The sequence below is a fragment of the Leucopleurus acutus genome (genome assembly GCF_964270905.1).
Source record: "Leucopleurus acutus genome assembly, chromosome: 1".
Classification (NCBI taxonomy): Eukaryota; Metazoa; Chordata; class Mammalia; order Artiodactyla; family Delphinidae; genus Leucopleurus; species Leucopleurus acutus.
In genome coordinates this window covers 27135115-27160455 of record NC_139142.1, presented here as the reverse complement: position 1 = coordinate 27160455, position 25341 = coordinate 27135115, and the positions used below count along the sequence as shown (strand labels likewise).

General features: G+C 39.9%; 1 protein-coding gene across 1 annotated transcript in view; it reads right to left on the bottom strand.

Moving 5' to 3' along the window:
- Window positions 1-2565: 2565 nt before the first annotated feature.
- Window positions 2566-25341, bottom strand: part of TMED10 (transmembrane p24 trafficking protein 10) — a 45535-nt gene continuing 22759 nt past the window's right edge. Inside the window, exons 3-5 of the mRNA XM_082852349.1 lie at window positions 23241-23314; window positions 6182-6308; window positions 2566-5745 (exon numbers count right to left, since the gene is read on the bottom strand). Coding sequence (XP_082708475.1) covers window positions 5624-5745; window positions 6182-6308; window positions 23241-23314 — 323 coding nt within the window. The 3' untranslated portion in view covers window positions 2566-5623. The remainder of the gene's footprint in view (window positions 5746-6181; window positions 6309-23240; window positions 23315-25341) is intronic.

Here is a 25341-nt window from a genome sequence, read left to right as displayed (position 1 = left end):
GGTAATATTAAAGAAACTACCAAAGTACTTAGCAAACTCTATAGTTTCACTGTCCAATGTGGTAGCCACTAGCTACACGAAACTACTGAGCACTTGAATTGTGGCTAGTCTGAAGTAAGACGTGTTGTAGCCGTAAAATGCACACCAAAGACTTTATATGGAACAAAGAATGTTAGATATCTCAGTCATTTTTACATTTTTATATTGAATTTTATGTTGACATTCTATTTTGGATATATTAGACTTAATGTATTATTAAAATTAATTTCACAATATTTACAATAACCAGGACATGGAAGCAACCTAAATGTCCATTAACAGATAAATGGATGAAGATGTGGTACATATATACAATGGAATATTACTCAGCCATCAAAAAGAACGAAATAATGCCATTTGCAGTGACATGGATGGACCTAGAGATTGTCGTACTTTTAAAAAATATTTATTTATTTATGCATGCATGCATGCCATGCCAGGTCTTAGTTGCGGCATGCAGGCTTCTTAGTTGCAGCATGTGGACTCTTAGTTGCAGCATGCATGTGGGATCTAGTTCCCTGACCAGGGATTGAACCCAGGCCCCCTGCATTGGGAGCACAGAGTCTTACCCACTGGACCACCAGGGAAGTCCTGAAATTGTCATACTGAGTGAAATAAGTCAGACAGAGAAAGATAAATATCATATGATATTGCTTATATGTGGAATCTAAAAAAAAAAAAAAAGGTACAAATGAACTTATTTACACAACGGAAACAGAGTCACAGATGTAGAAAGCAAACTTATGGTTACCAAGGGGGAAAGGGATAAACTGGGAGATTGGGATTGACATGCACGCACTACTATATATAAAATATCAATATGTAACTAATGAGAACCTACTGTGTAGCACAGGGAACTCTACTCAATACTCTGTAATGACCTATATGGGAATAGAAGCTAAAAAAGAATGGATATATGTATGGGTATAACTGATTCACTTTGTTGTACGGCAGAAAAACACAACATTGTAAATCAACTATACTCCAATAAAAATTATTTAAAAAATAAAATAAATTTCAACTGTTTTTTTTACTTTTTAAATGTGGTACTAGAAAAATTCATATTATTCGTGGGGCTCATGCTATGAGATATCATTGTAGCAGACTGAATAGCTAATAATTTGTAGAACATGTACAACTATTCAACATATATACTGTTGAGACAATTAAATTTAAATTCACTTACACATTTTGCTGAATTCATTATTTATGTTCTATAAAATATCAGTAAGAAGTAAGACATTTTTGATGTTAAAATATTTACACTTAAACGTTGGGAACTACTACTTTATAAACTACACATTCACTGACATAATTTATTAACTGTTTTTTGGGGGAATGGAGGTAAAGGGTAAATAAGAGGCCAGCTAGTCAACGTGTAAAGCACTTCAGGTTGACTCTTAAAAAGAATCTTTATGGGGCTTCCCTGGTGGCTCAGTGGTTAAGAATCCACCTGCCAATGCAGGGCACACGGGTTCGAGCCCTGGTCCGGGAAGATCCCACATGCCACGGAGCAACTAAGTCTGTGTGCCACAACTACTGAGCCTGCGCTCTAGAGCCCGCAAGCCACAACTACTGAGCCTGTGTGCCGCAACTACTGAAGCCCGCGTGCCTAGAGCCTGTGCTCCGCAACAAGAGAAGCCACCACAATGAGAAGCCCGCGCAAAGCAACCAAGAGTAGCTCCCTCTCGCCACAACTAGAGAAAGCCCGCGCGCAGCAACGAAGACCCAACGCAGCCAAAAATAAAAATTAAATTAAAAATTAAAAAAAAGGGCTTCCCTGGTGGTGCAGTGGTTGAGAGTCTGCTTGCTGATGCAGGGGACACGGGTTCGTGCCCCGGTCCGGGAGGATCCCACATGCCGTGGAGCAGCTGGGCCCGTGAGCCATGGCTGCTGAGCCTGTGCATCCGGAGCCTGTGCTCCGCAACAGGAGAGGCCACAACAGTGAGAGGCCCGCGTACCGCAAAAAAACAAAACAAAACAAAAAACCCCAAAAACACCAAAACTACAACAACAAAAAAAATTAAAAAAAAAAAAAGCTTTATGGAAAAGATTCAACTGCAAGTAAAAGGAATGGAGAAAATGGCCTTTACCTGCTGGAGTGGGGTTTTGCATAGATGTGATGGGTCAAAAAAGCAAGTCCTGGGGGGGTTCTAAATTGGGAGGGGTATTCTAAAGAATGGAGGGAAAGGGAGAAGACCCTCTGTAGGAATAATTCCAGTAACAGTTTCTAAAACAGAGAAGCTACAGAGAATTCCTGGCTTACAGAACCCTATTTGGTCTTTCTGAACATGTATAATTATTACTACTTTAATATACATATTATATACAGTTTATACATTTATATATAAAGTATAATAAACTTTTACTAGCTCACATAAACTTTATCCATCTGGAGTAAATTACAAACATTTTTTCTCTAATTCGTCACATATAATTTGCCATACTTTAATACTGAGGAATATGGAGGAATTATTGCCAATCCAGATAAAGAGATACTCGAGTAACAGAAAAATACACCTAAAATAGTTTCTGCTAGCCTTTATTTGAGAAAATTTACACAAAAATCCCCAATCCAACACTTACAAGTGAATCTGTATAAATCCATAAATCCCACATGCCTCTTTCCATTAAACAAACATAAAAACAGCTTATGACAGGGGTTTATGACAATGGTATAACAAAGCTTACTTAAAACTATCACTTTCATCAATAATTTACAGGCTTTGTTGAATAACAGGTTCAAAAATGGAGGAAAGCGATAACATCTTCCTTTTTAAAGCTGATTTGCTCTTGCACTAGTCTTTTATCAAAGGCAAATAATTTTACTTTTTAGATAAAATCAAACTGTGATATCAATGAACTTTAAACCAAAAGCACAAATTCCAAGTTTGTAGTCTTGGCATGAGTAAAAGGAAAGGACAGGAAAGAATTTCAGTTTCACAAAGTCACATGTGGGAACAAAACATCAGCCAAATAAAGTATTTTCCTCTCCTATCTTCTTCTTTGACATTTTGTCAGAACAGAAGACTACAACCAACTGAGTAGCTTTCATTGTTTCTAAAAAGGGAAAAGGCACCAGTCAGAAATATGAAAGTTTCTTGTTAGGCTAATGGTACAGAACAGTATTTCACCTTTAAACGTCTAAGGATGGATCTTAACTCACAAATTTGGTTATTCTCTTCCCTGCTTGGATGTATCCTCTGTTGTTTAGTATATGGAATACCACAGATAGACTTTCTCAACATCTGCTGCCCTTATGGTGAGATTTGGCTGCCAGGTTCTCAGAAACAGTATCTATCAATTCTTAACAGCAGATGGCAATGTTGCACAAATTAATGACAGAACTACTTTTATGCCACACCAGAGGAATGCACAGAGGGAGTCAAAAGAGGGGGGAAAAAAAGGCTTTTGGGTTCACAATAGCTGGAACATTTACAGAACAGCCTGGGAGTTTAACAACATAACTCACTCCCTCTTTCCCCTTTGTACTTTATCCAGGTCATGACAGCACTGTTCTCTGTTAATTCCAACATGCTGCTTCTTAACTGCAAGCTGCAGAGCCCTAAGTCCTGTAATGCTTGTCATTGCGATGGGACAAGCCCTGTAACAGTCAGCAGGGTTAAAAAAAAGAGATTACAGAAAGGACAAACTCCCACCCACTTTATTGGGAGAAGTGGGGCAAATATCAAGTGATGTTATTTTTTCACTGTTGTTTATGAACATGATCATTCGTGTCCACTCTTTCTCTTATTTACCTTAGTATTGGCCTTTAGGCACCTCATATTCCCAAAGTGATTATTGGATTTGCTTTTATAACATATATTTTCAGGTATTTACTCGATTCATGATCCTTCCAGATGTGTTACCTTTTAATACTTCATATGTCTTAATTGTCTAGATGGAATACATAAGAACAGAAATTAAGTCAGTGACTTGCCATGTAAGAAGACTTTGTAAATTTTACTTATATTTTCCTTTGTATAAGTTATGTTAAAAATTTAAGCAACCACATAACTGACAAAGGACTTGTATCTAGGATATATAAGGACTCCTCAAACTCAATAGTATTAGTCAACTATACTTCAATTAAAAAAAAACCCTCAGTAGTAAAAAGAACACACAATCTAATCATAAAATGGGCAAAGGAACAGATATTTCACCAGGAAGAAATATAGATGGCAAATAAACACATGAAAGGATGTTCAACACCATTTACTAATAGGAAAATGCAAATTAAAACCACAATGAATATCATTACACACGCCTCTCAGAATGACTAAAAAAATTTAAAAAAAAATAGCAAATACTGGTGAGGATGTGGAGAAACTGGATTGGTCATACATTGCTAATGGGAACGTAAAATGACACAGTCATTCTGAAAAAAGCAGGACAGTTTCTTACAAAAATAAACATGTGTTTACCAGATAACCCAGCAATTGCTCTTTTGGGCACTTATCCCAGAGAAATGAAAATTTATGTTCACATAAAAACATGTACATGAATGTTCACAGCAGCTTTATTAGTAATGGCCCAAAACTGAAAACAACAGTGATGTCCTTCAGATGCTGGTTAAACTGTGGTACATCCACACCATGAAATGCTAATGAGCAATAAAGAGGAACAAACTAGTGATATATGCAACAACTTGGATGGATTTCAACGGCACTATGTTGAGTGAAAAAAGTCAATCTCAAAAGGTTATATACTATGTGATTCCATTTATATAACATTCTTAAAATTACAAAATTAGAGAGATGGAGAACAGATTAGTGGTGCCAGAGGTTGGGGCTTGGGGTTAAGGAAGGAGGTGACTGTGGCTATAAAAGGGTACCCCAAGGGATCCATGTGATGAAACGGTTGTGCATCTTGTGGTGGTGGTCACACATCCATACATGTGATAAAACTGCATAGAACTAAACACACATAAATACACAAAAAGAAAGAAGTTCAAGCGGCTGAGCACAAATATTTTAATTCTCTAAAATGAAATTTTCTTTAAGAGTAATCTACAGTTCAAAGCTCATTTCTATGAGGTGTCACATCCATTACACTTTTAAGAGACATAAAATTGTGAAAGGGTATCACCAGAAGCTAGCTAAACATTTCAGCTAAGGGTCAAGAGAAAGTTAATGGTATTGTCACACAGAAATCCAAAGAGGACAATCAGAATGAAACAAGTTCAACATGGTCATACAAATGTTGGTAAAAGAACTAGAGTGGAAGCCCAAGCTGGTGAGCAAGTGGGAGAAGGAAAGAAAACATGGTTCAAACAGATCATACGAGGAAACCCAAATGCTGGCTTTGGCATTATCTAGGTAACCCCTATTTTTTGTCATAGGTGACTCTAATAATAGTCTTATTGTTGCAAAACCAGTCCAAATCCTACCAAGTTAAAAAGAAGTCCCTCTTTGACTTATTGGGTGTAGGTGGTAACCCACGTCCTCCCACACCAAAAGACATCAGTTCTAGCAAGAAAGCTCCAACGTGCCTTGATGGTGTTGCTGGTAGGATGTCTTAGGCCACGCACATCCCAGCGATGTTCTGCTGGCTAAGATACAAGGTGGGAGGAGACTGGGCTTTATTACTCAATCAACTTCTTGGCCTTGAAGAAGCGACGCAGGTAGAAGACCTGCCAGGTGGCTAGACCAATGAGGCAGAACATTGAAAAGATGCTGAAGTACAGGACCCGAGTGTTTGTGGACTCTAAAAAAAAAAAGCAAAAGCAGTGTAAATGTAATGAAGTGAGGCTCAGTAGGCTAAATGGCCAGGGGGAAAAGACAATTAATTAGCTTCACTCTGCCCCTAGGCCTTACAGTAGGATCTCAGATAAGTTTTTTTCTTAAATTTTCATTATCCTATACATAAATGTTAAAAATTACAAAGATTAGTACTATTAGTTTGATACACTATGAGCTGACTGAGAATATGGTCAACTGCTTATCACAGAAAAAACTGCTATTCCCTTGAAAATCTAACAAGGCTCATTTACCTGTAGAGCAACAACACGGAAGTAAGCAATTATCCTTCCACACAACCCCCTTTGGCAAATCTGAGAAAAAGGTACACCAGAATTTAAAGTTTGGGGATCTATCTCCTTTACGGTGCACGTACTGAGAAACAAGAGCTTCCCTCCCCTCACCATTGGTATCACGCATCTCTTCCTCTCGCTTCTTCATATAGGCAAAATCATTAACAATAGATTCTGAAAGGTCTTCTAGGCGTCGTAGCTCTACCTCCAAAGGTTTGAGCTTCTCAACTTTTGCAATCTGGAAAAGAAAGGAATTATGAACACACTCCCTGAAAAAACTGCTACAGTCAAGAACACAACATAACAGAGGAGTCTTTTTAAAAGTTTCGCCAAACTTAAAATTTCTTCTGTCATTATTCTAACACATTTTAAAATTTGGGCTTCTTCCCTTCCCTACTGTCTCTATGTTTCCATCTCAAACTTTTTTTATACTTTAATTTTGATTAAAACCTCCTTAGTAGTACTATAATATGGTAGCCTATAAAATAAGATATATTATTTTTCCAAGATTTCTGACTTTAATAATGCATTTTACTTTGCCTTTCCACTTTTGTCTAAGAAATAAGCAATATTATTAGCATAAGTGTGAGCGTCATAGTATTAGTCAAATGTGGTTTTGAGAAGAAAACACACCAAATTCCCAATAGGGAATGCACAGGAATGAGAGAGTACATATAACTATAACATTAAGATAATAACTCAAACTGCAAAATTAGAGAATTCTGGTTTGCTCATTTAAATCCCACAACCCTTTAAGGTTTGTAACAGAGCTCTAGAACCCAGATGAATCCTAGCTCTGCTTAAAAAAAAAAAAAAATCCACTGAGTGTTTTTTTGTTTTTGTTTTTTAACATCTTTATTGGAGTATAATTGCTTTACAGTGTTGTGTTAGTTTCTTCTGTATAACAAAGTGAATCAGCTATATGTATACATATGTCCCCATGTGTTTTGTTTTTAATTACACAGCCAGTTATCAAAATAAATCTCCAAGGACATCACTGTGTGCTAAGGAATGAAGGGTATGAGAAATAAACTGTCTTCCTTTTTCACCCCAGACCACTGTGAAACCTCCAAGAGTATCTAGTAACTAAACGCATATATGATCAGAGAAAGGATTTCATATTCTATTTGTTTTTTCTTTATCAATCTTAGATTATGATTTGTATTAAAATGGGGATATAACACCAGAGCATTTCAGATCTTAAAATTCATATACCAGTTGCTCTTACATTTTTTCCACAGAGAACTCTTCAAAAAATATTTCTACATCTGCTTCTTTACTCCCTATACATTCTCTATACAACTCCCCACTTTTTCTTCTCTTCTGTTCAATTCACCTTCCTTGTTATTTTCCTCTGTTAAATGTTAATAGCAGTTAATGTGGGATGAATGGGAATAGTTTGAGGGTGTTCTTGTGTTCTCTTCACTAAACTATATTCTTCATTGAACCTGTGAAGAACAAGACACAGTTATTTAAAATAAAAGAAAACTAAAAACTGCTGTTAAGATAGGGATATAAAAATTGAGTTTATATTTAAGGTACCTAATTTATTAATTTTTAAAAATTTATCTATTTTTGGCTGCACTGGGTCTTCATTGCTGTGCACAGGCTTTCTCTAGTTGCGGCGAGCAGGGGCTACCCTTCATTGCGGTGTGCCTGCTTCTCATTACGGTCGATTCTCTTGTTGCACAGCACGGGCTCTAGGCACGTGGGCTTCAGTACTTGTGGCACGAAGGCTCAGTAGCTGTGGCTCGTGGGCTCTAGAGCTCAGGCTCAGTAGCTGTGGCGCACAGGCTTAGTTGCTCCGTGGCATGTGGGATCTTCCCAGGCCAGGGCACAAACCTGTGTCCCCTGCATTGGCAGGAGGATTCTTAATCACTGCGCCACCAAGGAAGTCCTAAGGTACCTAAAATATAGTGATGGATTTGTAATGATCCACCTAAGTTTTCTTTCACTGGATGCACATTTTCTTACAATTGTAAAATGTTGGATACAGTTAATAGCTTGACTGACAGCTAGCTACAGAACAGAATAAAGCTAACTGGGTATAATATTTACAATGGTTAGTTAATACACTGAGCTAACACTCTTAGCTGAATACCCAAACACCAGGTTTTGCCATTAACCTACAATATATATCTGTTAATTGATTTCATATAGAGGTGCAGAGCAAAGAAATCCCCCCAGGAAAAAGATACAAGACATATATAATAAGCTGAACCTTTGGCTGTTTAACATTTTCCCTCCTGGTATATGCTTTCCCCTCCAAAGCTTCTTGAATGAGATAGTATGAAGGCAACAGCATGATACCTCTTTAGAGATAAGTGCTTTAAGGCTCCTTAAATAGAAACTTATAAAAGGAACTGCAAGTGAAACTATGGCTGTACCTCTCTCTGCCAGCTGAAAATAATATTCTTAAAAATTACTTTGAAGACTACTTCTAACTCCCCACCCTTTTTTTGGTTAAATGACAATAGCCCAAAGGCCTAAAACCCCAAAAAGGAGGATGGAATGAAAATAAATTTGGTACTGAGAATAGCCTTTGTTGAATATAGTCCCCCAAACCTGTCCCAATCCTTTTCCTTTCTGGTGTTTCATTTATTTTTTAGCTATACAAGAAACATATAAATATGTCCCCTTACTAAAGAATTTAAATTATTCAGAAGCAAAGGAAACAAAAACAAAAGGCCCATCTTCACAGCTCCTCGGTCCCCACATCCACACATTCCTTCCCAGAGGTGGTTATGAACTTGGTGTATATCTTTCTAGACCTTGTCAGAAGATAACACACTATTTACGCCTTTGTATGTATATAAATGTACATAAGAAAATATAATTAAAAACATACTTATAAATGCGATCATAATGTATATGTTGTTCTAAGGCTTCCTTCTTTTCATTTAATAAAATCTTTCCAAAAACTTCAGTGCTGGGCTTCCCTGGTGGTGCAGTGGTTGAGAGTCTGCCTGCCAATGCAGGGGACCCAGGTTTGTGCCCCGGTCCGGGAAGATCCCACATGCTGCGGAGCGGCTGGGCCTGTGAGCCATGGCCGCTGAGCCTGAGCGTCCGGAGCCTGTGCTCCGCAACGCGAGAGGCCACAACAGTGAGAGGCCCGCTTACCGCAAAAACTTCAGTGCTTGTAGATTCACCTCATACTTACTTCTTAACTGCTACATAGTACTCCATATGGCATATGGGCCACTGTTTACTTAATCATTCAATTTCCTAACCCCTTTTCTAGTATAGGACCTACTGTAGACTCTATACTTCTATTCATAACATATCATCCAAGTCAATTTCATTTTCTCAATGAAATCCCTACTCAATCCTGCCCTTAATTCAGTAAATTATTTGCAGACTTCCTGAGTGGGATGAAGGTCTCTTTCCCTAAAAAACATCTCTGCCTGATAACTACCTTTATTCTTGATATTAGTTTAAAATCCAGCGAACGTAAAGAATTGCCAAAAGACTAAAACAATATTGAAAACCAACTTGCTATTTCAACCATCTAACATATCATGGATACTCAGTGGAAATAACAAAAATAATGAATATATTTCTACATTTAATCTAAACCTAGAAATCAAAACAAATGTAAAAGGTTTTTCTGTTTTGTTTTTTAACATGTTAATACCCTAACAGTGTTTTTTTGAGGGCTTATTATGTGCAAGGCATCAAGATAAATTATGATCTCTGCTCCTAAGAAGCTCACAGTCTCGTGGAGAGGCTCACCTAAAAAGCTACAACCATAATATAAAGCACTATGTATTAACTTCTACAACAAAGGTACACATTGAAAGTGGAATGCAAAGAAAGTAGCACGAACTTAATTACAATTGGAAGAATAAAGGAAAGCTTAACAGGAAGTGGGGGAGTTGGGTCATACAAGGTGTACAGGATTTTAAGAGATGGGAGAGACAGATATTTAAGGCTGAGGGGAACCTGCAAACCAAAACATGTAGGGAAGAAAGTGCAGGCCCTGCTTAGGAGGCCATGAGTAGCCATAAAGTAGGCAGATGTGCGTGTGTGTGTGCGCATGCGAGCTTGTGGGTGGGTGATGGGTAACAGCAAATATAAGCCTCAAAAGTTAGGCTGGGGCTTCCCTGGTGGCGCGGTGGTTGGGGGGTCTGCCTGCCGATGCAGGGGACGCGGGATCGTGCCCCGGTCCGGGAGGATCCCACATGCCGCGGAGCGGCTGGGTCCATGAGCCATGGCTGCTGAGCCTGCGTGTCCGGAGCCTGTGCTCCGCAGCGGGAGAGGCCACAGCAGTTAGAGGCCCGCGTACCACAAAAAAAAAAAAGTTAGGCTGGAGCTAAATTGAGGATGAGGATGAAGAAGGTAATATAATGAATTAGACCTATTACTATATACCCAGAATGTGATCCGTATTTTATATCTTATACTCTCACTTAATCCTCATAACATAATCCTATATATGGTGAATATTATTATTCCTAAATTTCTCAGATGAGGAAATTAAGGCTCAGAGGGTTAAATAACTTGCCCAAGGTCCCAGAGCTTGGTTGAGCTAGAATTACAATCCAAGTCTGAGCTTATATTTTAATTTTATTCTGTAGGAACAAAAAATTTGGTGAAGAAAACCAGATGACTAGACTAAGTTTTATCTGGATCAAAAGTGAAGTGAATGTGCTATAGTAGGCCACAAGGATCTGGGTAAGTTGTCCAGTTTATCAGTCAAGCTTCATAGGTTTCATACTGCATTACTCTAATTTTTATAACTAATAGAATAAAATTTTAAAACAAATTATCCTAAGTATTTTAAAGTAGACCCTCTTCGCTTGCCCAGGACTAAGCATTCAAAGAGTATCATCAAGGGACTTCCCTGGTGGTCCAGTGGGTAAGAATGCGCCTTCCAATGCAGGGGACGCGGGTTCGATCCCTGGTCAGGGAGCTAAGATCCCATACGCTGCAGGGCAACTAAGCCCGTGCACCACAACTACTGAGCCTGTGCGCCACAACTAGAGAGCCCATGCGCTGCAACTACCAAGCCCACGCACTCTGGAGCCTGCACACAACTAGAGAGAAGCCTGAGCGTCACAACGAAGATCCCACATGCTGCGACTAAGACCCAATGCAGCCAAATAAATAATAATAATAAGAGTATCATCAAGACTTTATATCAGTCAGTACAAAAAGCTAATAAGAAAACCTCTATCAATATCCCCACTGACTGTTGTTCTGCTATTCAAAACATCTGATTCAATGTTCAAAGTGTCTGTAAGAATGTGAAATTACACATCTCACGAAGGCAGGCCATTATTCTGGTCTACTTTTCTCTTCCAAGGTTGGAAGGATGATGTGTGTTTTGCCAACAGTCTGATAAAAGCAAACCCTATTTGACAATGTGTACCACAGGTTCTCCACTAGGAGGTAGCATTCCCCTTGTAGGCTGCATTTAACCATTAAATAATCAAAAATATCAGAGCTACCAGAGACATCATTTTACAAATGAGGAAACTCATGATTCCATAAAGTTATTCAGTCCTTTGAGGGGAAGACCAAGACTAGCAGTACCACGGTCTCTTGACTCCCTACCCAGGGTCACCAAAGCATTTAGCATCAAAACTGCAAAGCTCTGCTGTAAAATGTAAGCAGAAATGAATCCCTGACTTCCAAAAGCGTACACACTCAGTGTATCCAAATCGTACCTATCTTTCCAGCCTTAACCATGAAGCCTCCTTTAACCACTACTGTTAACACTGATTCCCTCTTCCCTAATGCCCTACAACACTCAGACTGTGTCACACAATTAACACTCAATCATATACTGTCATAGTCACATTGTTTTTGCTTTTTATGTTTTTCCCCCACACTAGTTTGGATCTTGAACTCAACAGACTCAGAATGATATATACCTTGTGTAATCCCACATGCCTGATACATGGTACACACTTGTAGCTAACCCATTAGGTCCATTCTAAGCCTTCTTTAAGGAGCCAACATTCTCATAGCAGCTATGTGCTGCTGGTCCCCTGAAGCACACACTCCCTGTATGTTAAGAGCACTCTGCATTTACTTTCACTCAGCATTCATCTTCACCAGGCACACTGCCTAGGAAAAAGTTCTCTCTACCACAATATCTATCACTCTTCATCTGTAATGGTAGGTATTGCTTGGAAAAGCTTTCCCTGTGTATCTATGACACCTCCAAAATAACCGTAAAATTACTCTTCTTAAACCATATCTAAATCTTCCATTCCTCTAATGATGATCTGAATCTAAAGAGTTCAGAGTTCTATGTAATTGTACCAAGGAAAGGTATTAAATCTGAAAGACTGCTTCTTAAAACACACATGTGAAACCAGCCTCTAGAGAATCACTAGATTCTTTCCCTTGGTGGAACACTGAGAAACTCAAGAGAGAAGCTTCTTGAGGAGAGCCAGATTCAGACAAATGACTGTTATCTCCACACCCCACTCCACAGCCCCTGCAAATTTTAGAAGCATAGCAATAAAAGTGGAGACCATCCAGTCTAACACAATCAAGATAATGAAGACAGTTGTACACCCAAAGGCAAGTCTACTTACACATGGGGGCATGTGAATCACAGGCTTCTTCAACGAAGGTCAAAAGGTCAACAATGTGCAAAATAAGTCCCGCTAATACTGCCAACCTTAGGGCTAAATGAATGAAATTTAGAAAGATCCTATTTACTTGGTCATAGCCATTTGGCAGTTTCTAGAAGGGGTAGGAGAAGGGAACTAAAATCTACTGAACTGATCACCTATGTGTCAGGTGCCTTACCCATGTTATTTCATTTAACTTATGTCAAGAAACGGATTTTGGATCAAGTATATAAAACCAGAGTTCCTCCTTCATGAGGGCATTCAGAGAAACAGAACCTTTGGAAAGCCTTCAGCTGTTGCTCCAACAAGTGCAACTGTGTTTTTGGTGTATTTGTTGGTAGCAAATGGCATACTAATAGACCCCTAGGCAAAACATGACTTTAGTTGAGTTGAAAATGTGGACATCCAAGCAAGAGGGGACATACACAGCCCAAGAGTTAAGAGGATATGTCAGACAGCTCGTTCTTGGTGGGATAATTGCCTTCATTCCCACAACTGTAAGATTAGACAGTAAGTCCCTCCAAACCGCTGTTCTAGTTCACAGACCACAAACTAAAAAGAAATGGCTCAATTCACATACTGATTCTACAAAAATGCCACCCTCTGAGGGGCAAATGCCACCCTCTGATAGGGGTGAGAGGTCCTTAAAATACAATGGAGGGAATCAAAAGTGCTTTATTTCTGAGGAAATACACATTCTTTCTCTTTAAAGAATTCAAACTACAAGCCTATGCTTCTTTACAAAATGGCAACCATTCTGCCTTCAAATAATGTCACCTTACATTTGTATCGTGTTTACATAGCAATTCACATGCATTAACTAATCCTCCATAACAATTTAGTAGGTAGTGTGGTACTCTGTCCAGCTATTTAGACAGCGATTACTACTGAATCTTACAGGACCACATGGGATTTCAGAATTATGAAGTCCGCAAATGTGAGGGAGAGCTGTGATGTGAAAAAAACATTAAAAGAAATGTGCCACCTTCCTGAATCTAAATACTGATGCTGAAGGGCCGCAATCCTCTGGAGATAAAGACTCTCCCTTGTCTCAAGGGCCTGAAATTAAATGCCTCAAAACCTCTACATAGGCTCAGTGCTCTCTGGTAATTAAGCACTCAACAAGTGCTTCTATTATCCATGTTCTTGTCACAGGCATTAGCCCAGAGACAACTAATAGCTATTTCTGAGCAAGGTTTAAGGCAGTCTAGCCACAGACTGAGAAAAGGGCTAGTCTTTGGCCTGTGTAATAACCACTTGTCCTCCTCTGTCTCAGTCTGATCTGCTTTTTGTGGGGTGGGGGAGTGGGGAGGTAGACCACCGAAGAAAGCAGTGGGAGGAGTTTCTTGGTTAAGAAAGAGAATTTAGAGTTGTGTTGTAACCATGTGCGTAAAGAAAGGCTTAGGACGTGCCAGACTTCCGAAGCAGGAAGCAGGCAAAGGAAGCACTGTGGTTTCCTTTCTGCTAGGGATTCCCCTCTTGGGTTAAGTAAAAGGTCAGGAAAGATAAAGGCCCTTTCCCAGTGTCAACAAAGTCCAAGGATGATGGAAATTCCAGGAGGTATGGGGATTCTAAAATGCCACGTGGTGGTGGTGGGGGGGGGGCGGAGTCAAGATGGCAGTGTGGGAAGACGTGGAGTCTGCGTCTCCCCAAAACTAGGGTGCCTGCGGGATGCTGGTGGGGGACCTCCATGCCCAAGGTGACGGGAGGAAACCCCAAGCGAACTGGTAGGATGTGGGGGGACTGAGAGGGGAGGAGAAGTGGAGGCCAGATAGGACCAGCGCTCCTGAGGGGTGGCTGAGGGGGGAGGGTTTCCCACGCCTGGAGGGACCTTTGGGGGCTCAGATCAGTGGGGAGCATGCTATCCCCTGCCCAATCGGCAGAAGTCTGCCTGGCTCTCGGGCTGGGTCCTACCCCCTCAGAGGCCCCCTCGGGGCTGCGAGGGTCCTGGGGGCATAGGAGGGAGGCCAGGGAGATCAGGAGAGGCAGGTGGGAGGGGGCCCTCTGGGATGGCCCTGCCCACTTGAGCCCAGAGACCTGCTGAGCTCCCAGGTGGGGTCCCCCACCCTCTGAGCCCCTTCTGTTCCTTGAGCCTAAGCGCCCCACCCCCACCCCAGGGCCTTTTCCAGCCCTAAGCATAAGTCCTAAGCATAGGTCCCACCCACCACCCAAACCCCGTCCCTGCTTAGGTCCCACCCTCCACAGCCAAGGCCTTTTCCACCTTTCTTTTTTTTTTTTCCTCTCCTCCTTTCTTACTACTGTGGTTCTGTTTTACCTTCTGGTTGTTTCAACTATATTTTAATTTTTATATTCTTTCTAACATATCTGCTAGTCTAATTTTATTTTTTTTCTTTGTCATCGTCCTCCCCCCTCTCCTTTTTTTTGCCACTCCGCGTGGCTTGCAGGATCTTGGTTCACGAGCCAGGGGTCAGGCCAAAGCTCCTGTGGTGGGAACTCCGAGTCCAAAACACCAGACTAACAGAGAACCTCAGACCCCAGGGAATATTCATCGGAGTGAGGTCTCCCAGAGGTCCTCATCTCAGCACCAAGACCCAACTTTACCCAACAGCGTACAAAGTCCAGTAATGAAAGCCTCAACCAGTAAGACAGGAACAATCCCACTCATCCAAAAAAAAAAAAAAAAAAAAAAAAAAGGAAACAGCAAAAAAATATGTCACAGATGAATGATCAAGGTAGAAGCCTAAAAGATCAAATAAATGAAGAGGAAACAGGCAATCTACCTGAAAAAGAATTCAGAGTAATTATAGTAAAGATGATCCAGAATCTTGGAAATAGGATGGAAGCACGGATTGAGAAAATACAAGAAATGTTTAACAAAGACCTAGAAGAACTAAAGAACAAACAGAGAAGAACAACACAATAATTGAAATGAAAAATACAGTAGAAGGAATCAATAACTGAGGCAGAAGAACGAATAAGTGAGCTGGAAAACATAATCGTGTAAATAACTGCCGAGGGGCAGAATAAAGAAAAAAGAATGGAAAGAACTGAAGACAATCTCACAGACCTCTGGGACAACACTAAACGCACCAACATTTGAATTATAGGGGTCCCAGAAGAAGAGAAAAAGAATGGGTCTGAGAAAATATCTGAAGAGATTATAGTGGAAAACTTCCCTAACATGGGAAAGGAAACAGTCACCAAGTCCAAGAAGCACAGAAAGTCCCATCCAGGATAAACCCCAGGAGAAACAGACAAAAACACATATTAATCAAGCTAACAAAAATTAAATTCAAAGAAAAAATATTAAAAGCAGTGAGGGAAAAACAAAAAATAACATACAAAGGAGACCCCCCCCCCCATAAGGTTATCAGCAGAAACTCTGCAGGCCAGAAGGGAGTGGCAGGATATACTTAAAGTGATGAAAGAGAAAAACCTACAACCAAGATTACTCTATCCAGCAAGGATCTCATTCAGATTCTACAGAGAAATCAAAAGCTTTTCAGACAAGCAAAAGCTAAGAGAATTCAGCATCACCAAACCAGCTTTACAACAAATGCTAAAGAAACTTCTCTAGGTGGGAAACACAGAGAAGAAAAAGACCCACAAAAACAAACCAAACAAACCCAAAACAATTAGGAAAATGGTAATAGAAATATACATATCAATAATAACCTTGAATGTAAAATGGATTAAATGCCTCAAGCAAAAGACACAGACTGGCCAAAGAGATACAAAAACAAGACCCATATATATGCTGTCTACAAGAGACTCACTTCAGACCTACGGACACATACAGACTGAAAATGAAGGAGTGGAAAAAGATATTCCATGGAAATCTGAAGAAAGCTGGAGTAGCAATACTCATATCAGATAAAATAGACTTTAAAATAAAGACTGTTACAAGAGATAATGAAGGACACTACATAATGACCAAGGGATCAATCCAAGAAGAAGATATAACAATTATAAATGTTTATGTACCCAACATAGGAGCACCTCAATATATAAGGCAAATGCTAACAACCATGAAAGGGGAAACTGACAGTAACACAATGATAGCAGGGGACTTTAACACCCCTCTTATACCAATGGACAGATCATCCAAACAGAAAATAAATAAGGAAACACAAGCTTTAAATGACACAACAGACCAGATAGATTTAATTGATATTCATAGAACATTCCACCCAAAAGTGGAATACACTTTCTTCTCAAGTGCACACAGAATATTCTCCAGGATAGATCACATCTTGGGTCACAAATCAAGCCTCGGAAAATTTAAGAAAACTGAAATCGTATCAAGCATCTTTTCTGACCACAATGCCATGAGATTGGAAATCAATTACAGGAAAAAAACTGTAAAAAACACAAATACAGGGACTTCCTGGTGGCGCAGTGGTTAAGAATCCACACGCCAATGCAGGGGACATGGGTTCAAGCCCTGGTCCAGGAAGATCTCACATGCTGTGGAGCAATTAAGCCCATGTGCCACAACTACTGAGCCTGTGCTCTAGAGTCCACGAGCCACAACTACTGAGCCCTCATGCCACAACTACTGAAGCCTGCCTGTGCTCTGCAACAAGAGAAGCCACCACAATGAGAAGCCCGCACACCGCAATGAAGAGTAGCCCCTGCTCGCTGCAACGAGAGAAAGCCTGCATGCAGCAACAAAGACCCAATGCAGCCAAAAAGAAACACAAAAAACCCACAAATACATGGAGGCTAAACAGTGCACTACTAAATAACCAAGAGATCACAGAAGAAATCAAAAAATACATAGAAACAAATGACAATGAAAACACGACAACCCAAAGCCTATGGGATGCAGCAAAAGCAGTTCTAAGAGGGAAGTTTATAGCAATTCAATCTCACCTCAAGAAACAAGAGAAATTGCAAATAAACAATCTAACCCTACACCTAAAGCAACTAGAGAAAGAAGAACAAAGAAAACCCGAAGTCAGTAGAAGGAAAGAAATCATAAAGATCAGAGCAGAAATAAATGAAATAGAAATAAAGAAAACAATAGCAAAGTTCAGTAAAACTAAAAGCTGGTTCTTTGAGAAGATAAGCAAAGTTGATAAACCGTTAGCCAGACTCATCAAGAAAAAAAGGGAGAGGACGCAAATCAATAAAATTAGAAATGAAAAAGGAGAAATCACAACCAACACCACAGAAATACAAAGGATTATAAGAGACTACTACAAACAACAATATGCCAATAAAATGGACAACCACAAAGAAATGGACAAATTCTTGGAAAGGTGCAATTTTCCAAGACTGAACCAGAAAGAATTAGAAAATATAAACAGACCTATCACAAGCAATGAAATTGAAACTGTAATTTTTTGTTGTTTATTTATTTTTTCTTATTAGTCATCCATTTTATACACATCAGTGTATACATGTCAATCCCAATCTCCCAATTGAAACTGTAATTTAAAATCTTCCAACAAACAAAAGTCCAGGACCAGATAGCTTCACAGGCAAATCTTACCAAACATTTAGAGAAGAGCTAACACCGATCCTTCTCAAACTCTTCCAAAAAACTGCAGAGGGAGGAACACTCACAAATCCATTCTATGAAGCCACCATCACCCTGATACCAAAACCAGAAAAAGATATCACAAAAAAAGAAAATTGGAGACCAATATCACTGATGAACAGAGATGCAAAGTTCCTGAACAAAATACTAGCAAACAGAATCCAACAACATATCAAAAGGATCATACACCATGATCGAGTGGGATTTATCCCACGGATGCAAAGATTCTTCAATATACACAAATCAGTGTGATACACCACATTAACAAACTGAGGAATAAAAACTATATGATCATCTCAATAGATGCAGAAAAAGCTTTTGACAAAATTTAACACCCATTTATGATAAAAACTCTCCAGAAAATGGGCATAGAGGGAACCTACCTCAACATAATAAAGGCCTTATATGACAAACCCACAGCAAACATCATACTCAATGGTGAAAAACTGAAAGCATTTCCACTAAGATCAGGAACAAGACAAGGGTGTCCACTCTAGCCACTCTTATTCAACATAGTTTTGGAAATCCTAGCCACGGCAATCATTGAAGAAAAAGAAATAAAAGGAATACAGATTGGAAAAGAAGAAGTAAAACTGTCACTATTTGCAGATGACATGATACTATACGTAGAAAATCCTAAAGATACCACCAGAAAACTACTAGAACTAATCAATGAATTTGGTAAGGTTGCAGGATACAAAATTAATGCACAGAAATCTCTTGCATTCCTATACACTAACAACAAAAAATCAGAAAGGGAAATTAAGGAAACAATCCCATTTACCATCACAACAAAAAGAATAAAATACCTAGGAATAAACCTATCTAAGGAGGTGAAAGACATGTACTCAGAAAACTATAAAACACTGATGAAAGCAATCAAAGATGACATAAACAGATGGAGAGATACACGATGTTCCTGGATTGGAAGACTCAGTATTGTGGGAATGACTATACTACTCAAAGCAACCTACAGATTCAATACAATCCTTATCAAATTACCAATGGCATTCTTCACAGAATTAGAAAAAAATTTTTACAATTCATATGGAAACACACAAGACCCCAAATAGCTAAAGCAATCTTGAGAAAGAAAAACGGAGCTGGAGGAATCAGGCTCCCCAACTTCAAACTATACTACAAAGCTACAGTATTCAAGACAGTATGAACCAGTTTTCAGGGCAGAAATAGAGACACAGATATAGAGAACAAACGTATGGACACCAAGTGGGGAAAGTGGCGGGGGTGATGGTGGTGGTGGTGGTGTGATGAATTGGGAGATTGGGATTGACATATATACACTAATATGTATAAAATGGATAACTAATAAGAACCTGCTGTATAAAAAAATAAATTAAAAAAAAAAGACAGTATGGTACTGGCACGAAAACAGAAATATAGATCAATGGTACAAGATAGAAAGCCCAGAGATAAACCCACGAACATATGGCCACCTAATTTACAACAAAGGAGGCAAGAACATACAAAAGAGAAAAGACAGCCTCTTCGTTAACTGGTGCCGGGAAAACTGGACAGCTACATGTAAAAGAATGAATTTAGAACACTACCTAACACCATACACAAAAATAATCTCAAAATGGATTAAAGACCTAAAAGTAAGACCAGACACTATAAAACTCTTAAGAGAAAATCATAGGAAGAACACTCTTTGACATAAACCATAGCAAGGTCTTTTTTTGACCCACCTCCTAGAGTAATGCAAATAAAGACAAAAATAAACAAATGGGACCTAATGAAACTCAAAAGCTTTTGCACAGCAAAGGAAACATAAACAAGACGAAAAGACAACCCTCAGAATGGCAGAAAATATGTGCAAATGAAACAAGGGACAAAGGATTAATCTCCAAAATATACAAACAGCTCATGGAGCTCAATATCAAAAAAACAAACAATCCAATTAAAAAATGGGTGGAAGGGGGCTTCCCTGGTGGCACAGTGGTTGAGAATCTGCCTGCCAATGCAGGGGACACGGGTTCGAGCCCTGGTCTGGGAAGATCCCACATGCCACAGAGCAACTAGGCCCGTGAGTCACAACTGCTGAGCCTGCACGTCTGGAGCTTGTGCTCCGCAACAAGAGAGGCCCGCACACCGCGATGAGGAGTGGTCCCCACTCGCCGCAACTAGAGAAAGCCCACGCACAGAAACAAAGACCCAACACGGCCAAAAATAACTAAATAAAATAAATAAATAAATTTTTAAAAAAATGGGTGGAAGGGGCTTCCCTGGTGGTGCAGTGGTTGAGAATCTGCCTGCCAATGCAGGGGACACAGGTTCAAGCCCTGGTCTGGGAAGATTCCGCATGCCGCAGAGCAACTGGGCCCATGAGCCACAATTACTGAGCCTGCGCGTCTGGAGCCTGAGCTCCGCAACAAGAAAGGCCGTGATAGTGAGAGGCCCGCACACCGCGATGAAGAGTGGCCCCCGCTTGCCATAACTAGAGAAAGCCCTCACACAGAAACGAAGACCCAACACAGCAACGAAGACCCAACACAGCCATAAATAAATAAATAAATAAATTAAAATCATATGGGCTTCTAAGAAGACCTCTGCTTAAAAAAAAAAAAGAAAAATAAATGGGTGGAAGACCTAAATAGACATTTCACCAAAGAAGACATACAGATGGCCAAGAGGCATATGAAAAGATGCTCAACATCACTATTAGAGAAATGCAAATCAAAACTACAATGGGGTATCACCTCACAACAGTCAGAATGGCCAGCATCAAAAAATCTACAAACAATAAATGCTGGAAAGGGTGTGGTAAAAAGGGAACCCTCCTGCACTGTTGGTGGGAATGTAAATTGATACAACCACTATGGCGAACAGTATGGAGGTTTTTTAAAAAACTAAAAATAGAACTACCATATGACCCAGCAATCCCACTACTGGGCATATACTAAGAAAAACATAATTCAAAAAACGACATGTACCACAATGTTCCTTGCAGCACTATTTACAATAGCCAGGTCATGGAAGCAATCTAAATGTGCATCAACAGATGAATGGATAAAGAAGATGTGGCACACATATACAATGGAATATTACTCAGCCATAAAAAGAAACGAAATTGAGTTATTTGTAGTGAGGTGGATGGACCTAGAGTCTGTCATACAGAGTGAAGTAAATCAGAAAGAGAAAAACAAATACCGTATGCGAACGCATATAGATGGAATCTAAAAAAAAAATGGTACTAATGAACCTAGTGGCAGGGCAGGAATAAAGACGTAGACATAGAGAATGGACTTGAGGACACGGGGTGGAGGGGGAAGCTGGGGCGAAGTGAGAGTAGCATCAACATATATACACCACCGAATGTAAAATAGCTAGTGGGAAGCAGTTGCATAGCACAGGAGATCAGCTCGGTGCTTTGTGATGACCTAGAGGGGTGGGATATGGAGGGTGGGAGGGAGGCTCAAGAGGGTGGGGACGTGGGGATGTATGCATGCATGTGGCTGATTCACTTTGTTGTGTGACAGAGGCTAGCGCAGTATTGTGGAGCAGCTATACTCCAATAAGGATATATTAAAAAAATAATAAAAAAGTAAAATGCCATACGATAGTGACGTCCACATCATTCTATATGTAAACTCACAATAATACCATCTGTTTTAGAGAAAAACAAGCTATGTCTAATATGCAATCTGAGGTTGAGAATATAGCAGCAGTACTCAAAAACTGAAAATCATTTTACCTATTCTTCTACCTCAAGATAATACAACATTTTTCTTAGTGTTTTATACCGTACAACAGTGCTTTAACTTACATGATCTTATTTAGATATAATTAGGATTCTTGGATTTTTCAGTTTACTCTTAAGTTCATCAAACAAAGAAGCTCTTGCTTTATTTCTTTTACTTAAACTAGCCTGGAGACAGAAACAAGCAAATCAAAGTCTCCACTAGGAATTGTCTTCCATTCACAACTGCATCACTTGCTCCTGTTTATTCCCTACAAATAACTCAGTCTAGTTTTGTTCAGTTGAACACACACATGAACTAGGAAAAAAAGAGGAAAGACCTGGAGAGCTGCAATCATTGTAGTACTACTTCCTGTCGTAGAACCAGCCAGTCGCTTCCAATCTTCCATTTTAGGATATTTCCCTTCCAAGTTCTGACCAAAGATAGAATAACTTCTCCTGTTCCAACATTCCTAGAAAATTCTCTTAAATCACTTAAAACAACTTTCCTTTGTTTATTCAGTTTACATTCTTCAAAAGCCATTTACATTTCCTGTACCCCACCTCTTCTTCATGCCTTCAGGTACTGCTGTAAAAAGACTGATCTCGGTACAAACACTCTTATCTTTCTGTAAAGATCAATCCTCCAGTCTTAAATAGTTCTTGTGGTTTTTCAAAGGTGCTCTGCATTTGAAGAACCATTTTGTGCTGCCCCCAGAGTCTCTCACAATAATTGAGATTAAAAGGGCTTGGTCTCCCTTCCCCTAATTCTATGCACACTTCCACCTCCCTACCACCCAAATAAATGCCTATTTTTATTCTCTACAATACTTCCTGTCAGCAAAACTGCTAGTCTCTTGCAGTTTTTTCTTCCATCTTGCTCTCTCTTTGAAATTATTTTAACTAAAAGCTACTTTTGATTATTGTGTTTCTCAAAGACAGCACAACTGTTCAAGTCTAAAACAGCACTGAATCTATGCTCTAGCTATATACATAGCTGTCAGTCGGGGAATAAAAGCCATAGGAATTTTTTTAAAAATCACTTTTCTTAACCTTGAACATTAACATAAATGAATTCCAGCTTTTAAAAATTATAAATATATATCTGGTTTCAGACGACTCAAGAGCGCTAATGGCATATGCTTGGGTTTTATCACACCAACATTTCTATGGGACAGGTGGTCCAGTCATTTGGCTGACAGCACAGCCAGAATTATTATTCAAGGCTGTTAACATAACTTTTTATATCAAGCTGGTTATCACATGACTGCTGAGAAAACCACAGCCTCCCGGGCAAAGCACAGCCTGTTGGCCTGACTAGGTCACAGAAACCTCACAGAACAGCAAGCTACTGCCTCTACTGGCTGTTACAGGACATACCTCTTCGTAATTTTTCGCCTCCACTCCATGCTTCATGTCTAGGATCACGAGTTGGTCAGGTATCCGCCCTGTTCCTGAGAAAGAAATCAAAGGATTCATTGTGCGGAATGTTTAAAATTCCGGGAAATCACCCACCCACCCTCCCTCTCCCTAAGCCCTACCCTCTCAATAGAGGGAAACAGCGGCAACTCCTCCCCCTACTCAGCTGCAGAAAATTCCTGGCTCTGGCTAAAAATCACAAGCATTCCAGACAAAGCCTCTATCTGTGTGGGGTGCCAGAAAGTGACAAGAACATGCTGCTGGCAAACATCTCTGAGGGAGCAGGACACAAGATACTGCAGCTGGTACTACAGAGGAACAGAACAGGGGAAGAGAAAACACACAGGCTCACTGGATTAGGAAATGAAAGTCACAACAGCAGACAATTGAGTGGCATATAGACCAATAGGTAGAGGGCACCAACTTAGGCTGAAAAGGAACATTTCCACATCTGAAAAGGCTGACCTGTGGAATTCTGAGAGAAGGATTACTCGGTATACGCTAAGCTTGAATTTACTTAATACAAATATGAGTACTGAAAAGTACACAGGATTTGTCTACTATTCCACTTATTTCAAACATTTTGGTCAATGTAAGGCCATTTCAATAGGTAAATAAAGTGTTATGGGACTATTCCCACAAAGCCTTTAGAAGAGCCCAAGAAGAAACTTAACAGTAAGAGTAAAATTCTCAGGGATACTTCTTACAAACAGAAAAGTCTATTTGGGATAGTAGGACCAACAGAGCAATGTTCATATTAGAAAAGATAATCTGATTCAGCTTGATCAAAAGGAATTCTACTCAGGCTTCCCTGGTGGCACAGTGGTTGAGAATCCGCCTGCCGATGCAGGGCACACGGGTTCGTGCCCCGGTCCGGGAAGATCCCACATGCCGAGGAGCGGCTGGGCCTGTGAGCCATGGCCGCTGAGCCTGCGCGTCCGGAGCCCGTGCTCCGCAATGGGAGAGGCCACAACAGTGAGAGGCCCGCGTACCGCAAAAAAAAAAAAAAAAAAAAAAAAGGCATTAATTCTATTCTTACATCATCAAGTAGGAGAAAGGGAAAGATTCAAAAGAGGCCCAGAAAACTGCTCAGTCTCAATCTCCTGGAATTCACCTGATTACTTGTATAATTAAAAACTGCCTGCATGAAATTAGGAGTTTTGGGAAATATTGCCAGTTAAGCATCGTGGTTCCTGAGACCATAAGCCATAGAGAATGGTACTGTACCCTGAGAAACACTGGAGATTTTCTGAAATGTCAATTCAAAAACTACTCATTGAGAACTCACAAGGCGCTAGAACAGACATTGCAATCTCTGCCTTCAAATAATTCTATGGGCATCTAAGACATAAATATGCATACCAGCTACAGTAAAAATGCAAAGCATATAAAACTTTAAGGAAAAAACAAAAATGGTTCAGACAATCCCAGCTATGGAGCAAAGGTTAGAAGAGGGAAGAGATTAGTTGTGGACAGACTTCACTTGAGAGGTAGCACCTGACGGCAGACAAAGTATCTGGACAGAAGGGAACACATGAACAAAGACAGCTATTGAAAGGATTGTGGCATGTTTAAAAGACAGTAAAGAAGTTCTTTTGGATAGACTAGAAAGATCAATTTGAAAGCTTATAAGACTGAATAGGTAGGATCAAGAAACTAAGCCAAGGACTTCCCTGGTGGCGCAGTGGTTAAGAATCCGCCTGCCAATGCAGGGGACACCGGTTCGAGCCCTGGTCCGGGAAGATCCAACATGCCGCGGAGCAACTAAGCCCGTGCACCCCGACTACTGAAGCCCGCGTACCTAGAGCCCGTGCTCTGCAGCAAAGAGAAGCCCCCGCAATGAGAAGTCTGCACATGCAATAAAGGGTAGCCCCCGCCTGCTGCAACTAGAGAAAGCCCGCATGCAGCAATGGAAACCCAACGCAGCCAAAAATAAAATAAATACATTTATTTAAAAAATAAAAAAAAGAAAAAGAAAGAAACTAAGCCAAGTCACAGATACCTTCTGAGCATTAAACCAATTAGGTTTCCAAAAAAGAAAGCAAAACAAAAAGTGACACCC